General features: G+C 36.7%; 1 protein-coding gene across 1 annotated transcript in view; it reads left to right on the forward strand.

Moving 5' to 3' along the window:
• MTREX (Mtr4 exosome RNA helicase) overlaps positions 1–17,352 on the forward strand; it is a 46,000-nt gene that overhangs the window by 15,910 nt on the left and 12,738 nt on the right. The window contains exons 16-18 of the mRNA XM_062017688.1: positions 11,019–11,169; positions 12,978–13,150; positions 13,424–13,492. Coding sequence (XP_061873672.1) covers positions 11,019–11,169; positions 12,978–13,150; positions 13,424–13,492 — 393 coding nt within the window. The remainder of the gene's footprint in view (positions 1–11,018; positions 11,170–12,977; positions 13,151–13,423; positions 13,493–17,352) is intronic.

Consider the following 17,352-nt stretch of genomic DNA (forward strand, 5'->3'; position numbering starts at 1 on the left):
CTGTGATGCATGAAGATTAAGTATTTTAACTGGACTTTTATGAGGGTTTTTTTTTTAAAGTATTTTTTTAAAAAAATAGAAGTAGTTTTGTGGAATACTTATTCAAATAAAGCCTTTATACTTTTGTGCTTCCACAGATGAAAGTTTGAACAGCAGAAAATACCAAATAGTAGAAGGAAAAAAACACTTCTTATAAATAGCATTGGTTTTGTGTACTTGTAATACATAGTTTACAAAGAATATCTCCCAAAACTTAAATTATATGAAATAACTTTCAGTAACTTCAGAAAAAATTATATGTCAATGATTTATCTTCAGACCTTATGAGATTACTCTATATGCTTAACCAATCAGAAGGTGATTTTTTTTTAAGTTTATAAGTTCAGTAGCTTAAGAGCTGTAGCACTCCATCTACATGAATTAAGACCAAAAAAAAAAAGTTAATAATTTCTGGTTTTCTGTCTAGATTTTAAGGAAATAATAGAGTATTTACTTTATTGAAACTGCAGACCCTTTAATTTTTCATTGTGAATTATAAGGAAACAGATGAAACATAATGGCAACTCACTTGCTTTCAATATTATCTCTTGGTTCTTCTCCACTGATTTAAATAAGTGAATTTATTGAATTAATTTTTCACAATACTTCACTTGTGAGGTTTGAATTTAAAATTTATTTGAAAAACTTCAGAAGGGGCTATGAAAATGCTGATGCTTCTGTAGCTTCTATAACTATTCATCCAATTGCTGAAAAGGCAGTAGAAGTAATCTTTTGTGGGACGACCAGTACAACATAAAAAAATACTTAGTGTTTTTCTTTTTAAATAGGAAACACTTAGAGGATTTTTTTTTTTTTTTTACAAAAATCAAGAATGCACAGAGACTCATATTTATTTCTTCAATATTCACAGCTTGTATTTAACATTAAGAGTGTCTGAATTAGATTTTACTTACTGACTGACAGTGTTTGTCTGAAATGCGATCACAACCATGTCTTGTGGTGGTATTTTGCTGCCACATCAAGTGTCGTGGCTTTGCTCCAGATTAGGAGTTACAGGGAAAACTTCAGAAGACATAAATTAGCTGTCTTGAGAATGATGGGATATTTACATAGGACATTTTTATCATGGCTTTTCAACCCTAATGCATGTCTGATCCAAACCATTTCCTGAATACTAGTGCTGAACATCTAGGAATAATGATGTCGGCTGCCTAATGCTGCAGTCAGTGGGGCGGAAGCTTTGTGTGTAGTGTTGGTGTAGCTGTGCTGTTTGGCTGTGGCACTGTTCATTGCACCATTGTGTACAGTATTTCAAACTTAAAATTAAAGTTCAGATCTTAGATGGAGTTCTTACCAGGGTTATTTATAAATATTTCTTTAAGCTTGGTAACTTGACATTTGTCATCTGCAGTGTGACTAGGTTTTTTCAGTTATCCTTAGCGCTTATTTGACCTCTGAATATTTAGTAAACCGGTGACTTGCACAAATGGATAAAACTAAGTACTTGCATTTGCATAATAGTAAGAAATATTTTATTTTTTAAATTTTCCTTAATTAAAAATGTTAACTACGTTGTGTTATTTTAGGTAGGAAGGGGAAAGTTTCTCCTTGACACTAGATGGCCTTTGAAACCAGAGCAGCATCTCCCCATTTGGAATTTGGCCATGTTACAAGCATATATATCTACAGAGACAATTGAATTACTGAACAGTGGTAGTCTGTTACGTGTCCAAGAGACAAAAATCTTAAGCCAGTTATGTTATGGAAGTTAATGATTGTTTCATGAATGTGCTAATCTAAGAATGTTTCTGAGTAGGTTCTTTGCATCTACTTATTCCTTCATAGGAAAGGCTATGTGGACTGAATTTGAATGAAAACACTAATGTAGCCAGATAAAATATACAGTATTATGGTAGGGAACATAGTGTGCCCTGATGCCAAGCTGTAGGAGATATTTCACTAGCTACATCTGTCTTCTTGGCAGGATCTTCATTTGTAGAGTTGGTAGTACTATGCTTATTTGGCCTGTATGCTGCTATTAGAAATCAGTATGGTCTTTCTGTGTTTTACTTTGAGTTTTAGGTTGTTTTATTGTACTGAGCAAATGAATAGGATAGCAATTCAGACAGTTTAAGACTTTTTTGTTTAACTTCCTGCCACAGCAATTTTTATGAGCACTGTGTACTTGTTGGAAAGTATCTTAATTTTGAAAGCGCAGATCATCATTGCTATGTAATTGAAGCAGCATTGTTATGTATTTTGTGGTTTAATCATCTGATATGTTCAGACAAAAAGATACAATTATACTTAGCTTGAAAAGCTATATTTTACATAAAAGTAAATAAATTTATGTTGATCGGGAAAAATGTGAGAGTGGAAATGGTGAGGAGGTGATGAGAAGCTTCAGTTGCTAGAAAGGAAAGTTTCTAGAAAGTTTGCTCTTGTATTACTCTTTCTGTGTTTTAAAATAAATACAAGTGTATATGCTCTTGGGTTGGGTTGAAAAGTAATACAACTTTTTTAATTGACTAAAGTAAAAGTATAGATTGTTTGAGTGGTTGAGTTTTGGGGTACTTTTCTATTGTTGTTATTGTTGAGTAAATTTAGGACAGCTGGCCTAAATTGTTGTTGGTCTTTGTTACTCTGTAAAATACCTATATACATTCATATCAACAGCCATCAATATATTATAGGAATAATAATATGATATATCAATATCATACTCTTGAAATTATTAGCGTGGTTTTGCTCAAATTGGCTCTTTTGGCTAATATATAGAAAACCCTTCCATCAAATGGGAGGTTTTTTTAAAAGTGGTAAGATTTGTTGAGTTCTCATTTTGCTATACCAAATGCTATATATCAGATGTAGGCTAGTTCATAGAAGTATTTCAGTGCAGTGTGTGCTGCAGTTTTGCCAAAAGCTTTGGTAGGAGAATATCATCATACAATATCTATGAATAATGTTTTTAATTCAATATGTGGTAACTTGTCTTGAAATCAGTATGGAATTATACTGCATGCTACTTCGCTTTTATGATAAAGTCAACCCCTTTTAAAACTTAACTGCTGTGTGCAGATTTTCAATTTTGTTTTCCCAAGTGCTTTAAAGAGGTTTCTAGAGAAGCAAAGTGGTATTTCATTCCCCATAACTTGGGAGTCAGTAGTAAATAACAGTTTCCCACTTGTTGTTTTGGATTATGCACAAAACAGCAGATGAAGCTGTCTAATCAGACTGTCTTCCATCAGCATATAGCCCGACTACAAACATCAGCTTAATTACAGTGCTGTACTTTGGTTTGACTTAAAGCTTACTACATGCCTCAGGATTTGAGAAATTTACCAAAGCCTAGTCTGGGGAGAAATAGACTTCAGCTGAAGGTTGGTGATAACACTTGTTGGAAAATCTGTTGCAAGATCTGAAGAACTACATTCTCACTAGTGGTTTAAGTTCAATATAATGTTCTTTCTAGTCTAAACTTGTGCCACAGATGTACATGTTGATAAAACAGACATGGATAAAATAGGTGAAAATGTCAGTGAAACAAGCATACTTTATAAATATACATATTATATAACTTTTTTTTTTTTTTTAATGTAAACTGCTAAACTTTTCATTTTTTTTTATGAAGCTTGGCACTGCAGAAATTTTCCAGGCTTCAGTCTGGGAAGGTACTTAACTTCTAACCTTAATTTTAAATCTGCTTAAAGTCAACAAGATTTTAATGTGAATCATGGAGAGAATTCATCTGTTTTAAGTGAAACAGATATTCAGATACCATTGTGAACAGGATTACAGTTCTGTAGATAACAATGCAAGCCAGCAGATAGAAGAAAACAACAAATAGTTCTTCCTCATGTTTGTAACTAAAATGTGGGAATATGAGGTGCGTCAGATGGCATGTAAAATGGTTAGTCATTCTTGAACCTCTTGTTAGACTTTTCCAGAGCCAGTAAGACTAAGCTAGCTGGTATTTATTAGTTGTGGTTGCTGCTTGCTAATACCACAAGTTACTTGAAGTATTATTAGGTTATGGAAAGCAGTTTCCTCAAAACTGACAGGTTTTTTCTTTTTTTTTTTTACTCATATCTACAAATGTAAATCTGTTTTGACTGATTAAGCTAGACTTTTATTTCTTTGCTGCCTTATTATTGAAACAAGGCGCGAGCTGAACAGAAGACGAAGTTACTTTTAAAATTTATTTTTATGTTAACTAGTTGTAGAAGTATATGGTCTTTGCTATGTCACACGTTTCCTTTAAGTTAAAACGTACTGCATGTTGGCTGAAATTCTGAACTGTCACATCATTGACCTGATCCATGTAATAGCAAATCTGAAATCAATGACTGCTGAGATGTCAGCTAGCTTCTGAATGCAGATACAGATACCATTTGTTCTTTTCAATTTTAGCTTTCTTTGAGCTCATTCATAGAATCATAGAATCATTTTGGCTGGAAGAGTCCTTTAAGATTGAGTCCAGCCTTTGTCCTAGCCCTATAAACCACTAGACTGTTTCCTTAAGTGCAACATCTACCTGTCTCTTAAACACTTGCAAGGACTGGTGACTCCACCAGCTCCCTTAGGCAGGCCACTATTTTGATCAGCAGAGCCTGCTAAATCAGTCTTCTGCCACCCACGAGGGATTCTGTTTGTGTTAGTGCAACTGTTTTGGGTGAAAAGCGATGAGCCAAATTGGTAGTGAGTTTATGCTTAAAATAGCTGCTTACCATTGTTTGTTAAAAATAACCCCACAGAAGGGACTTTGTTCTGAAGTCATGCTAATTCAGCTCAGGATAATCCTGTTACCAGCGTAACTACATAGTCTTTTTGGACATTTTTGAGAGAGATACATGTATTAATATTTTAACTATAGTGTTGATAAGTGAAAATGTGTGCTGTTAATTAGCATTTCAGTAAAGTTTGGGGTTTTTTTTCTTTAACAGATGTATAAAGTAGTGACTTGCATTTTTATTTAATGAGTTTTTTCATAGAAATTTGTAAAGGTGACAGTCACAGATAGATAAGTGTCCTTATTGGCCCCTTATGGGGCAAAAAAGTAAGAGACCATTTAAATATCATGAGTATGTTTTGTTCTTTGCTGTTTTTGTGAAGTGGTTCTTTGTTTCTGTTTTGGAAACGCATTCAGATTATTTCTGGAAACACTGATAAGCAAGTGAAAGAGTCAGTGGACCAAATGGCATAAAATACAACCTGCAGTGCATATGATTTATGTTAGCTCATAGTGTCCCCATGAGTTAAGTTTCAGATAGTGTTTGCCATCTGACATTGTATGTGAAAGCTTTGTACACATTTTCAGTGAGAGGCTGGAGACAAGAAAGTCATGCAAAATTTGGCTTCTCTCTGGATAGGAAGAGTTTTGAGAGTGTAAAAATTTTTCTTCCATTGTGAGAAAGAACAGAGAGGGTAACTTTTACCAAATGTATGTCTTACTCAACACTACATGCCATAATGCAGCAATGACAGCTCTCACATCTCTGCTTAGACAAGTCTTCCAAGTCTTAACAGCAGTTTAAAAAACATGAAAAAAAAAAATACCCTGTGAATATCAATTCCAGACAGTGATCTCCCACTTCTCAGTCCTTGTATCTTTCTAGTTTATGTGAGCAAGAAATGGTAGGACTGCTAAATGCTGACTGCCCTGTTGGATGAGTCAGGTTTTTTAAGAGACTCCTGTCTGAAACTATTGGCAGTGTATACCAGCAGTAATTTTCAGATAGTTCTTGACTAAATTATTTCTATAATGAATTGCTTATGGTCTTGTTCTTGATGTTTAACAATAGCAGCTTAAAACAATTGTTCTTTTGCAACCCAAATCTTGGAAAAGTTGAAAGAGTGCTACTGGTAAATGGACTAGAAATTTCTCGAATCAAAGTGGTTGTGAGCTCACAGAGTAGGCCATTACTTTCTCAGAACTTCGGTTGATATGTCCAGGCTGTTCTCATATATGCAGCCAGTTCTCATGCAAAGGGATAAAAAGGCTTGCAAAATATTTCAGTTTTTTACAAAATACTCAGAAATAAATCTGTTACTACTGTCTGTTGAAAATAGTGGTGAAGGACAGCGTGTGAAGAGGGGGATGGATTGCTTGCAGGAAGGAGGCTGGAGAACTGAGGTAGTAATTCAACAGCAATAAAGTCAAGGACACTGTGTGTTTGAAAGTGACTTCCTGATGACTGTTGAAGGCAGTCTTTCTTAGCAACATTTGTTGCAGCTCTCTGCAGGATTTTGTCCGATCTCCATGAGTGTGGTTGGTAGTTTGTCCTTTGTCTAATATGGAGCTTTTTTCTCTGAGAGAGGCTTCCTCAAAGACCTGAGAGAGCTTGAGGCAGGTGATTGCATACCCTGAAGTTAAGAATGAAATTAATTTATGTGGGAGCTGGTGGCACAGAGCTTGAGAAGAGAAAGGGACTGCAAGAGAAGCATTTTTGAGAAAATGTAAGTTATATTGATCTGCCTCTTAGTACATCTTAGCAGCAGGAAAAATTCAGAGTAGTGGAACACCTTGTACTGTGTAAGCTCAGACAGGAAGGAAAGGTCCACCTTTTCCATTTTCCTGTCAGTGATATATGCTATTATTCTTTTCCTGACACCATAAGTATCTGACAGGTGTCTTTAGATAAGTATTAATTCTGTCTGCAGTGATCATGTAAATCTTAATAATTTTCTGGAAAAGGCTGCTCATCATTTGTGTGTACTTAGTAGAGAATCATAGAATGGTAGGGGTTGGAAGGGACCTTTAGAGATCATCTAGCCCATCCCCCCTGCAGAAGCAGGTTCACCTAGATCAGGTCGCATAGGAACATGTCCAGGCAGGTCTTGAAGACCTCCAAGGAAGGAGACTCCACAACCCCTCTGGACAGCCTGTGCCACTGCTCCCTCACCCTCACAGTGAAATAGTTTTTTCTTATGTTTAAGTAGAACTTTTTGTGTTCCAGCTTCATCCCATTACCCCTTGTCCTGTTGCTAGATACTATAGAAAAAAGGGATGTCCCAACCTCCTGACACCCACTCTTTAGGTATTTGTAAATGTTAGTAAGATCTCCCCTCAGTCTTCTCTTCTCTAGACTAAACAGCCCCAGTTCCCACAGCCTTTCCTCCTATGAAACAACTATAGTTTGGTATAAGGTTTCTAATGCAGCTTACAAAATCTGCATGTTACTACTAGGTAGACGAGGCAAGAGTATCTAGATGATTGCTGCCTGTTATATGTGGGTCCGTTGATAGCACAGCATGGTCAGTAGAGACTAATGCACACTGCAGCATTCACTGGATGTGCAGGAAGTGTGCTAAAGTAAAGCTATTACAGTTACATTTCATTTGGAGAACTAACAGTCCCAGTTTTCAGAAAAAAAAACCCCAAACCTGTTTCTCAGAAATTTTAATTTCAAATGAAGCATTGCCTAGAGACCAACACTGAGAAAAAAGGCATTTCTGAAACTTGGAGAAAGATGTGTTTATAAGATGACGGATCCACAGTTTTTGCCAAGACAGAATTTGTATTTTAACTGCTTTGTGTTAATAGAATAGTCTTATTTTCAAATTGTACAATACTGATCATATGTACTTTAAAATTACCACATCAGCAACTGGCTCAAATGCTGCCTTTCAAATAAATCTGTTTTGTATAATCTTTGAAAAAGATGGGGATTTTTAGTTTGTTTTTAAATCATTCCTTCACAGTTGAACTGGGCTGATTTTTTTAAAAGCTTTTAAACTGAATTTGCAGGAATTATTTGGACTTTCTTGGCATGTTCTGTGAATGTTTCTTAGTTGTGTAAAGTTTATTGTTTTCTCACCTTATGGTAGCATTTAACTGAGTAACACAATGTCATTCTTTCAAACAGTTGATAATCAAGCACACAGCAAAGTTATGCCTTAAAGCTATTTAACATTGCCAGAAATGGAAAAAGAGGTTCATGGTGTGATTGGTCACAGCACTATTTTGCCAGATCTCTGCTGGTCTGTAGGTAACACCAGTGTCTGTGGCCAGCTATTGGGTGAGTTCCAGCTGCTTTAATTGATGCCTGGCTACAGCAGTGGGCATTGCTGTAGGAAAGAATCTGAGCTAGTGTTAGCTGACACTGGCATAATTGCTGTGCCATCCTTTAGTAAATGCCATTCTTTAAATGTCTCTCTGTTGTACAGAAACAAGCTTTTTAGGGAGTGGTAATTTCACTTGGCTAGAATAACTGGTATATTTAGAAAAACAGACAAGAGCTTGGGTACATTATCTTTTTATCAGGTCTGAGGAGAACGCTGTGTTATACGTTGGTTAGCATCAGAAGTTCTCTCATCTTTCTTTGGTGGAGACATATGCAGAAACTTGAGATTTCCTCTGCGTGCTGCAGCTCAGCTGTTGGTGTTGTACTTACTGACACATTTCTCTCAGTAGGATCCCATTTGGGGTTTATATTTTAAATATACATTTAATGATCTAAGAGGTATTTCTGGTCTGTGGTACATCACTTGAGGTGCAAACATTATCTGTATATGAACTACTCACAGATGTAAGCTAGAATGATGTCTCTTGCCATGAAAAGGAAAATATTAGGTAATATTATTTATCATAGCCGTGTTTTACATGTATTCATGTTGGTGCTTCCTTAGTGTAAACATGCTGAAGACTTCTCTGCAACAGCTGGGGTTTTTTTTAGAAAATAAATAATCATGCTGTGATGAGGATGCTGGCATTTGTTAGGTAATCTTATAAGTCTCTACATATCACATAAAGCAAATGGGATTACAGTATTCTTAAATCTCATGTGAAAAAGTGTTAGATTCAAACTGTCTCTTTTTAAATCTCACATCAGTACATCAGTGGATGTAGTGTCAGAATTCCTGACTGTACAGTTAAAATTGAAAGAAAAATGTGTACCTTGTGGTAATGTCATTTAAAGTCCATTAGACTTCACTTGAAATGGAAAAGCACTTGATCTAAGTTTCAGTATTGACATTATATACTATTCATATGGGAGTGATTTTTAATTTTTTAAATTATTATTTTAAATTTAGATTTTTTAAATTATGAGTGATGAAGGAGTATCTCTGCTACATACCTAAAGCCAATTATACTATATTGTCTTGCAACTCATTTCTTTGCCTTTTGATATGCAGTAAGGTAAGGCAAATCTTGAGCTTAAATAAAGTGCAGAGGAGTGTGTTTCCCAGCATCAGCTGTCTCTGAGGGCTAAAATGTCTGATGTTGAACTTTCAGCAGTTGTGTAGTTGCATAAAAATATGTCTTGAAACATACTAATTTTCTTGTTACCTGTTTTAATTGTTATTAATTTAAAATGTTTAATCATAGCTGAATTTACTCATAGACCTTGCTGAAATGACAATGCTTCAGTAAATCTCTTGTATTTCATGAATTCTTTAATGAGCAATAAATACTAAAGCATTGCAAACTGTTCCACACTTGTCATTTTATTCCTTATCATGCAACCCTGTGGATTACTGGCATCTTCAGTGTTGTGCTAGTATTTTAACAGACCTTTTTCATTTCCTGTAAGTTCAGAATTCTTTGAGTCTGCATTGGGAATTTTTTTTTTTTTTCAAAAAATATCAAGTAACACTCTTTATCTGCTTAGTAATTCACTAGAGTCTTTTAAAAAATCTGTTAAAAACTTAATGACATTAGTTTGGTGGGGTTAAGCAGTGTGTTGTCATAAATTTTTCAGCAGTAAAAGAGTCATGATAATCTAGGTGCTTGTAATAGCTTCAGAGAGCTCTGGATGGTCTGTGAGATCTAACTTGGTTATATTAAAAGTGTATTTATGTTGCCATTCTGCTATATTCTGCCCACCTCTCTGTTGCTTCTGGTTTCCTCTCCTTTTGGTACAGAGAAGTTATAATTTTGTGCTGCATAACTTTTGGATTACTATTGGACCCTCACTGAAGGCACCTGTTCCTTTCATACCAAGAAATTGCAGCAACTTCTTATTTGGTTTATCAGAGTTGTCTTCTGTGCTGATGATTAAAATAAAGACAGTTCCTCAGGTTTACCCTTTGCTTGGAGAAGCTGTAGTGTTGAGGTTTTCTAGATCTTCCTTGGACCTCTGTGTTCTTTGAATAGCTGTTTGTTTTAATATGTGTCAATTAAGTGTTTGCTCTTCTTATAATGAGGTCTTCCTCTTAGGTAAGAACATAATAATAGCTATGCTGAATGAGGCCAAAGGTCCATCTACCTAGTCCACTGCCCTATCTTGACAGAGGACAATAGTAGATGTTCTTAGAAAGTAAGAATGGGGAAAGAGGATAGTGATGTGGTCTTTGCCCACAATTCTTTCCCAGCATCCATTTTTTTCTTCGGTTTTTCAAAATGCCTCTAAATATTGTCTTAATAAAAAAAAAAAAAAATCACAGAACTCCAGAATGGTTGAGTTTGTGAGGGACCACTGGAGGTAAGCCTGTTGCTCAAGCAGGATCATCTAGAGCAGACTGCCCATAACCAGGTCCAGATGTTTTTTGTGTGTCTCCAGAAATGGAGAGTTCACTCTCTCTTAAGCAACCTGCAAAGTAAATTAATTTTGTAATGAGACATTACTTAAGTTAGAGAAATTGTAGACTACCTTTTTTTGTAACAGACTTTCCAAGATACCAATGTGATGAGTAAGTTTTAAGAGAAAAAGGCATGCAAATAAGTTTTTCCAGAGTGTTAAAATAATGGATTACTTTATATAGTTAAGTAACTATAATGTTAAAATCATAGAAGCCAAACAATAGCCTATAAGAAACGTCTTCGGTTTTAATCTGAACCTTTAATTTCATTTGAGTCTAATTTATAGTATTGTAGTGTAACTCTAGATATTATGAGACATCAGCATAATAAAATTGGTTAGGATATGATGACACACATAATCTAAACTCCAGACCAGTTGTACTACCCATCAAAGCAGCTCCTCATATAAAACACTCTATCTTGATTTATTTGACTTGTTCTTGTGTGCTGCAGATAATATTTCTTTAACTGGGTGGTGTTCTTGGATCTTTTTCAGGGTTCAGCTGATCCTTTGAACAGTGCATTTCACCTGACATACAACATGGTATTGAACTTGCTTCGGGTAGAAGAAATTAACCCTGAATACATGTTAGAAAAATCCTTCTATCAGTTCCAACATTACAGAACTATTCCAGAAATAGTAGAAAGTAAGTATTACTGTATGGTGGACTCACAAGAGTCAGTCCAAAAGGCGCTGCTCTGTGAGATTGGGGTAGTTAACACTTTATGCTTAGAAGAGTTTATACCTGTGCAGTTCTTGTCTTTCCTGCCAACAGTTGCCACTGCACCATTTGCTGTTATGTTACAGTTTTGGAAGAGTAATTTCTTCTTTTTCCTAGCACCCATATTGATATGCACTGTCAGTCTTTGAAGAGAACTTTCCTCTCTTAGTCAGACAAGAATGGTTGTTGCGTTGCTAAACCATAGGACAGGAAGAAGGAAAAAACAAAAATTCCTGTGGTTTGTTAGAGTTGCCAAGAAGAAAGGTCTTATTCCTTTCTGATACACATAACTTAGCTAAAAGAAACAATTTTCATTTCTCCTTACAGTCTCTGAAAAGAACTATACATCCTGCATTCTGAACAGTATAGGAAAAAATGTTTAGTTAAAATACAAAGCTAAATTCTGAGAGGACTGAGACATTATTTACACTCCAGTGAGTAAATTTTGAGCCATGATCTTTAAATAGTGTGTTTTTATGAGCCAAAGTAATTTTCCAAAGATCTCAGCCAGTGTTTGAGAGAGAGAGAGGCCTCTTGTAAAACTTAACCCAGAAGAATCTTAACAACAGAAGAGGTAGCTACTTCCTTAGCCACTGATGAATACACAGTTCATCTATTGCTTTATTGATTGAATATTAAGAGAGACTGTGTGTGTGTGCATGTAGCTTTGATAGACACACAGAGGCAGAGAACAGTTCCCTTTGCAGAGTTTCTGTTAGTTTGCAGGTGCGGTACTTAAGACAGTAGTAGTCAAATATAGTTTCTATCTCCTGAGAATCACCCTGTTCCAGTTGTCATGCCTAGAAATTGGTTCTGGTATTGCTATTTAAATAGAGAGCTGGAACTGGAGAACTTATTTTTTGTTTCTTGGACGTTTTTGTGTTAGGCACCATAGTGGGCATTATCATTTCATAATTGCTTCAGCTGCAATGAAAAACACAAAGGAAAGAAACAGTTTATATCAAGGAGGAAATTATGCTACATGTATGGATTGCTAGTTTGGGTTTTTTTTTTTCAAAAAGTTGACAGCTAAAAATAGAGAATATATCCCTGAGCTCTCAAGTCCCAGTGAGTGGAATTACTGTCATCCATAGGCATTCAAGTATCTTGCAAGAGGGTGAGTTAGTAGAGAGGAGAAAGAACTCTATAATGTGCACTTGGTTTATATTTACTCATAATGTTACTCATAATATAGTGTGTTACTTATAATAAAAACTGATTTATGTAAACTAAACAAGGTGTAAAAATGTTGGGACAAGAAAATACTGATTTCTAAATGATGAAATTGGAGCCTAACACAGGTTAGTAAGGATATCTAACGACTTTCCTCGTGTTGGAGTCCGTCTTGTTAGAAGATGTCATTGAGGTAGAAGAGTGCTGGTAGGCACTGAATACCCTCCCACAAATCATTGCAATTTTTTGAGAGACTTCTTTTCTACTCTTAAATCAATAGTTCCTGGACAATTTGGAGCTAGCCTTCTCTGTTTTCTCAAGTATGTTTTGTTGTTTTGGGATTAAAAAAAAATTTTTTTACTGTTTAACTTCCTATAAATAAAATCCAACAGAGATGTTGATTGATTTCTAGCTTTCCCAGGACTGGATTATTTTAAACAGAAAAATAATAATGTCAAAAAATGGTGACAAAATACTAGTGATGTAGATCTCAAAGCAAAACAATGATTTTTAAGGCTGTGCAGTTAACCATTTTAATGAGATTTTACGTTTTATTGTAGGAGTGAATAATTTGGAAGCACAGTACAATAAGATAGCAATTCCCAATGAAGAAAATATGGTCATATACTACAAAATCCGCCAGCAGCTTGCAAAACTGGGTAAAGAGATTGAGGAATATATTCACAAACCAAAGTATTGCCTGCCCTTTCTACAGCCAGGAAGACTGGTGAAGGTAATTTGATTTTTCTTTTCTTTCTATTTTGAATCCCTACCTGTCCGCGAAGGATTCCTTTGTGTCTGCCAGTTTACCATCCTGAAAAATCACACACATTGCACTAAGCAGCAGTTTTGGCTTTTGATATGTTTCTTTGTTAAACATTCAACAATTAATTAAAATAAATAATAGGCTATGATTGCTGTTGTAGATAGGAGTAATACAAAAAGATACACTTGTTAGGATGTGATTATACGTGGATTATATTATAACATCTTGTGATATTTTCAGGTGAAGAATGAAGATGATGACTTTGGATGGGGAGTGGTTGTTAATTTCTCTAAGAAATCGAATGTTAAGGTAAAAGATACATTCTGTCCATTAGAAAAATATATGTCTTACTGCTTTTTTTTGAAAATAAGATATAGCTCCTATTTTCTTGGTAGTTTCTGAAGGCAAAAAATTCTCCTTTCACATGAAATTTACAGGAAGCTGAGGTCTTCCTGGAGCAAAAGCATAAAGAAAAAAAAGAGGGGAAGGTGGGACAATCCCTAAGACTTGTGTTATACCTTTTGGCATAGGTCTGTAGGAAATGCCTGCATATGTCTGGGATGACTAGTTCAAAAGTGCACGTGGCACTACAAACGTTTCAAACTGTTTTGTTTGTTTCTAAAACATCCTTAGCAGCCTTCACTAAGCCATTCACGTTGCCTACTCTCAGAAAATCTGCAGAAGCTAAGTGAGGCTTGGGACCTTATAGAGACTGATGTTTGCCTTTATGTAGAAAGATTAAGCAGGGAATTGTGTTTTGAGTCTGTCATGGTTTAGGCCCATCAGGGAACAAAGGCCACGATTAGCCTCGAGGACCGAAGAGGCTGAGGATTGCTAAAGGGCAGGGAGGGCTTAATTGCCGCTTAAGGTTCAGGACAAAACAGACCAGGCCACTCGGCTTGGGGAAGAAAACAGAAAATACTTTAATGCAACATCAACTAAAACATACCCCCAAAACCCAAAACATAACCAAAATAAAACAACACAGAGTAATACAACAAGAGTTCAACCAGCCTTTTTAAGAACACTTTCTCCCCACCCCTCCCCTCTTCCTGGGCTCAGAGCCCTGATCCCAGGGTTTTTACCTTGTGTGTGTCCCCCCCCCGAACGGTTCGGGGGGGCAGGCAGTGGGGGTTTCAGTTAGTCTGTTCCCGATAGCTTCTGCCGTTTGTCCCTCCTCAGGACGGCTGAACTCCACACCAGTCCTCCCTGCAAGTCCGTGGGGTAACTCACACGGCAGCCCTGCACGGACACACATTTATCCCAAAGGCTGCAGCTCCTCTCTGCCTCTCGTGTGGGGCTGCTCTGCGGCAGGCAGGCTCTCCAGCACGGCCTGGGCCATGGCCGTCTCCCCACACAGTCCCTCGCCCGTCCAGGCTCACTCACACGGAGCTGCTGATAACTCTCAGTCCTGCCATGGCCCTGCATGGGTTGCAGGGGCACAGCCTGCATTCTCGCCACGGCTTGCAGAGGAGTCTCTGGTCTAGTGCTCCTCCTTCCTTCTCTGACTGTGGGGTCTGTGTGCTCGCCTCCCTCTTGTATCACTCTTACACCTCCTGCCAGCACTTCAAATTCCCGTCCCCTAAATAGTGATGGCAGAGGCGCCAGATTGGTCCAGCCGGGCCAGAGGTGGGTGTGCACCCAGGAGCCGTGGGGGGGGGGGGGGAGGAATCCAAAAACTCTTTAGTGGGTCTTCACTGCAACCTGCTCCCCCTGTTACTAAGCCAAAAGCTGCTCCTTGCTAAACCAGAACAGAGTCCTAAGCTCGTGCATGAGATATGGCATTGCTTCACCTCTGAGATGCTACTGTAGAGTTTGAGTTGGGAAGTTAAAAGACAGAGAAAAAAATAGAAATGGATTTGGGGGAAATGCGAGGAAAAAAATACAGATGTCAGTGATGCAACAGAAGGCAGATTTGTTTTTCTTTCCAAAAAGCCGTTTTTATAGTTGATCTCCACATAACCCCAGAGATGATGTTTTGGACCTCCTTTCAGACATGTTTTGACAGCCTGCTTTTCTGGCTAAATTAAAACCTACGTTTGAAGTGTATTTTTCTGTGGCAGCATTTTTGCAGTAATTTGGCTGGAGAGCATTGGCATTAATTACTACATCTAAATGAGAAGCTGCCTTTGTCAAGTTTTCATGGTGCCTGTATCTTGTAGCATCCTTTGATTCCTCTCTAATATATATTCAATAAATGGGAAATGAGAAAAATGTGTGCATAGAGAACTTACTAAAAGAGATTTTATTTTGGTTTTCCATTGTCCTTCTGAAAGTCAGATTTCTTTTAAGTTGGAAAACTGAAGTGTTACTGCTACTGCTTAAGCTTTTGCTTCTAGACTCCTTTCATAGAGCCACATTGAGCAGGGAAACAGATTTCCTCTTCACCCAGTCTTCTGTGTTACTACTGTAGGCATTTCTTCTATCTGTGTTGTGTTTTATCCACATACATATTTGCCTTCCATTCCCTATCTGGTCTGTCCCACTGTTGAATAAAACCTTTAGGTTTGAATGCAAACTTTGAAATGATGGTCTGATCTGCAGGAGATATCGCTGTCTCCAGCAGCACTTCTTTCATTGAGTGATTCTAGCAGCTGGGTTGAATTTTTCCTTCTGAGTTCTGTGGAAAGAATGACAATAGGTGCTGCAAATTATGGAGCAGACTTAAAGCTATGTAACTTAAGATCAGGGTGGAAAGACTAGTTTCTACGAGCAGTGTGGCAAAACAAATGACTTAGGGTGTTATTTACCCATTTTAATGTGTCTGTTCAGTGCATTTTTGTCCCTGGGTACAGATACGTCTCCCCATTACTGTTCAATGTAGTAGTATGCTCAATACTAGAAATAAACACTACTGTGCCATGTCTTTAAACCTTCATCCACTTGTAAGGTGTGATATTTCTTTGGATTTGCTTTTAGAAATGATGTTGAATTCGGTCTGTTACTTGGGGTTTTTTAGCTGTAAAAGGTGTTTAGTGTATCATAGTTTCTAATAAGTCCTATTTGTAGTGAGGAATGTGTCATTCAGATTGACATTTGTGGTTACAGTCTGTATTTCACTGATTCACTCTTTGTTCATTACAATGTGAAAACAGAAGCGTGAGTAAACAGAAGCATGAGTCATTATCAGTTATGCTTTATATTAATTTTATTTAGATATTTTTCCAACATGGTTTCATGATGCAGTGTTCCTCAAAACTGTGAATGCAAATAGCACTTCACCCTGAATTACGGTAGGCAGATTTTATTTCAAGCAGCAAGGCTTGCTACATATTATGGTAGGCACCAAAGTACCTGTTTGTGTTAGAATTCATAAAAAACCCAAATATGTTTGATTAAGAAATGTCACTTCCACTAGATTGTGCCAACAATATGCTGGTTTGGTTGTTTTGCTGTTTATAGTGCACATTGTCATCTAATCCCTAATTCTAGACATAAAATTTTTGTCTGATAGTAGCTATTGATATTAGAAGTTTGAGATTTGACCTCTTATATTTATACTATAATAATCTTTGTGTATTAAATTTACATGCTTCTCTGTTCATGTTTATTTGTAAAAACAAATATAAACACTTTTAGTGCTGTAGGTATGTTCAACTGCCTTGTTTTGTTTCCAGGCACATGAAGGAACAGGTGTTTAGCAAATCTAAAATCCATGGAATACACCTAATCACACAATATTCTGCCAAAGGCAGAAGAATTTTATGCTTGAAGCTTTAAACTTGATGTGACTTGATGGGTCTTCTTACTCTTGCGTATAAAAACATGGCTGTTCCTGTCCAAGGCTTTAGTACCAAAAATGTTGTAGGAAGCCCACTGAAAGAAACTGTATACATTCAGAAAGCAGTTCTAGATTAAGGCATGTCTGGTCAGCATTGTCTAAAAGCCCTTGGTATACTTAAACTCACCGCGGGTAATATTAACAGTCGGTGTTAATGACATTTATACTCCTGCTTTATTAAAAAGTTTACAATACAGTTTTTGACAGAAATGCTTTTTCCCTCTCAATTTTCTAGACATCACCAATTCTAGTATTTACTGTAGCATACGTGGGCAGCCATGAGTTCAGTCTCTCTTTGTTTGATGCAGCAGTATGCTTCTTTGGCTTTGGCTGTAAAATTAGTATATGTGGATGTTATTTTAAAACTCTGATTCAGAGAACAGCAGTG

The sequence above is a fragment of the Colius striatus genome, chromosome Z (genome assembly GCF_028858725.1).
Source record: "Colius striatus isolate bColStr4 chromosome Z, bColStr4.1.hap1, whole genome shotgun sequence".
NCBI lineage: Eukaryota > Metazoa > Chordata > Aves > Coliiformes > Coliidae > Colius > Colius striatus.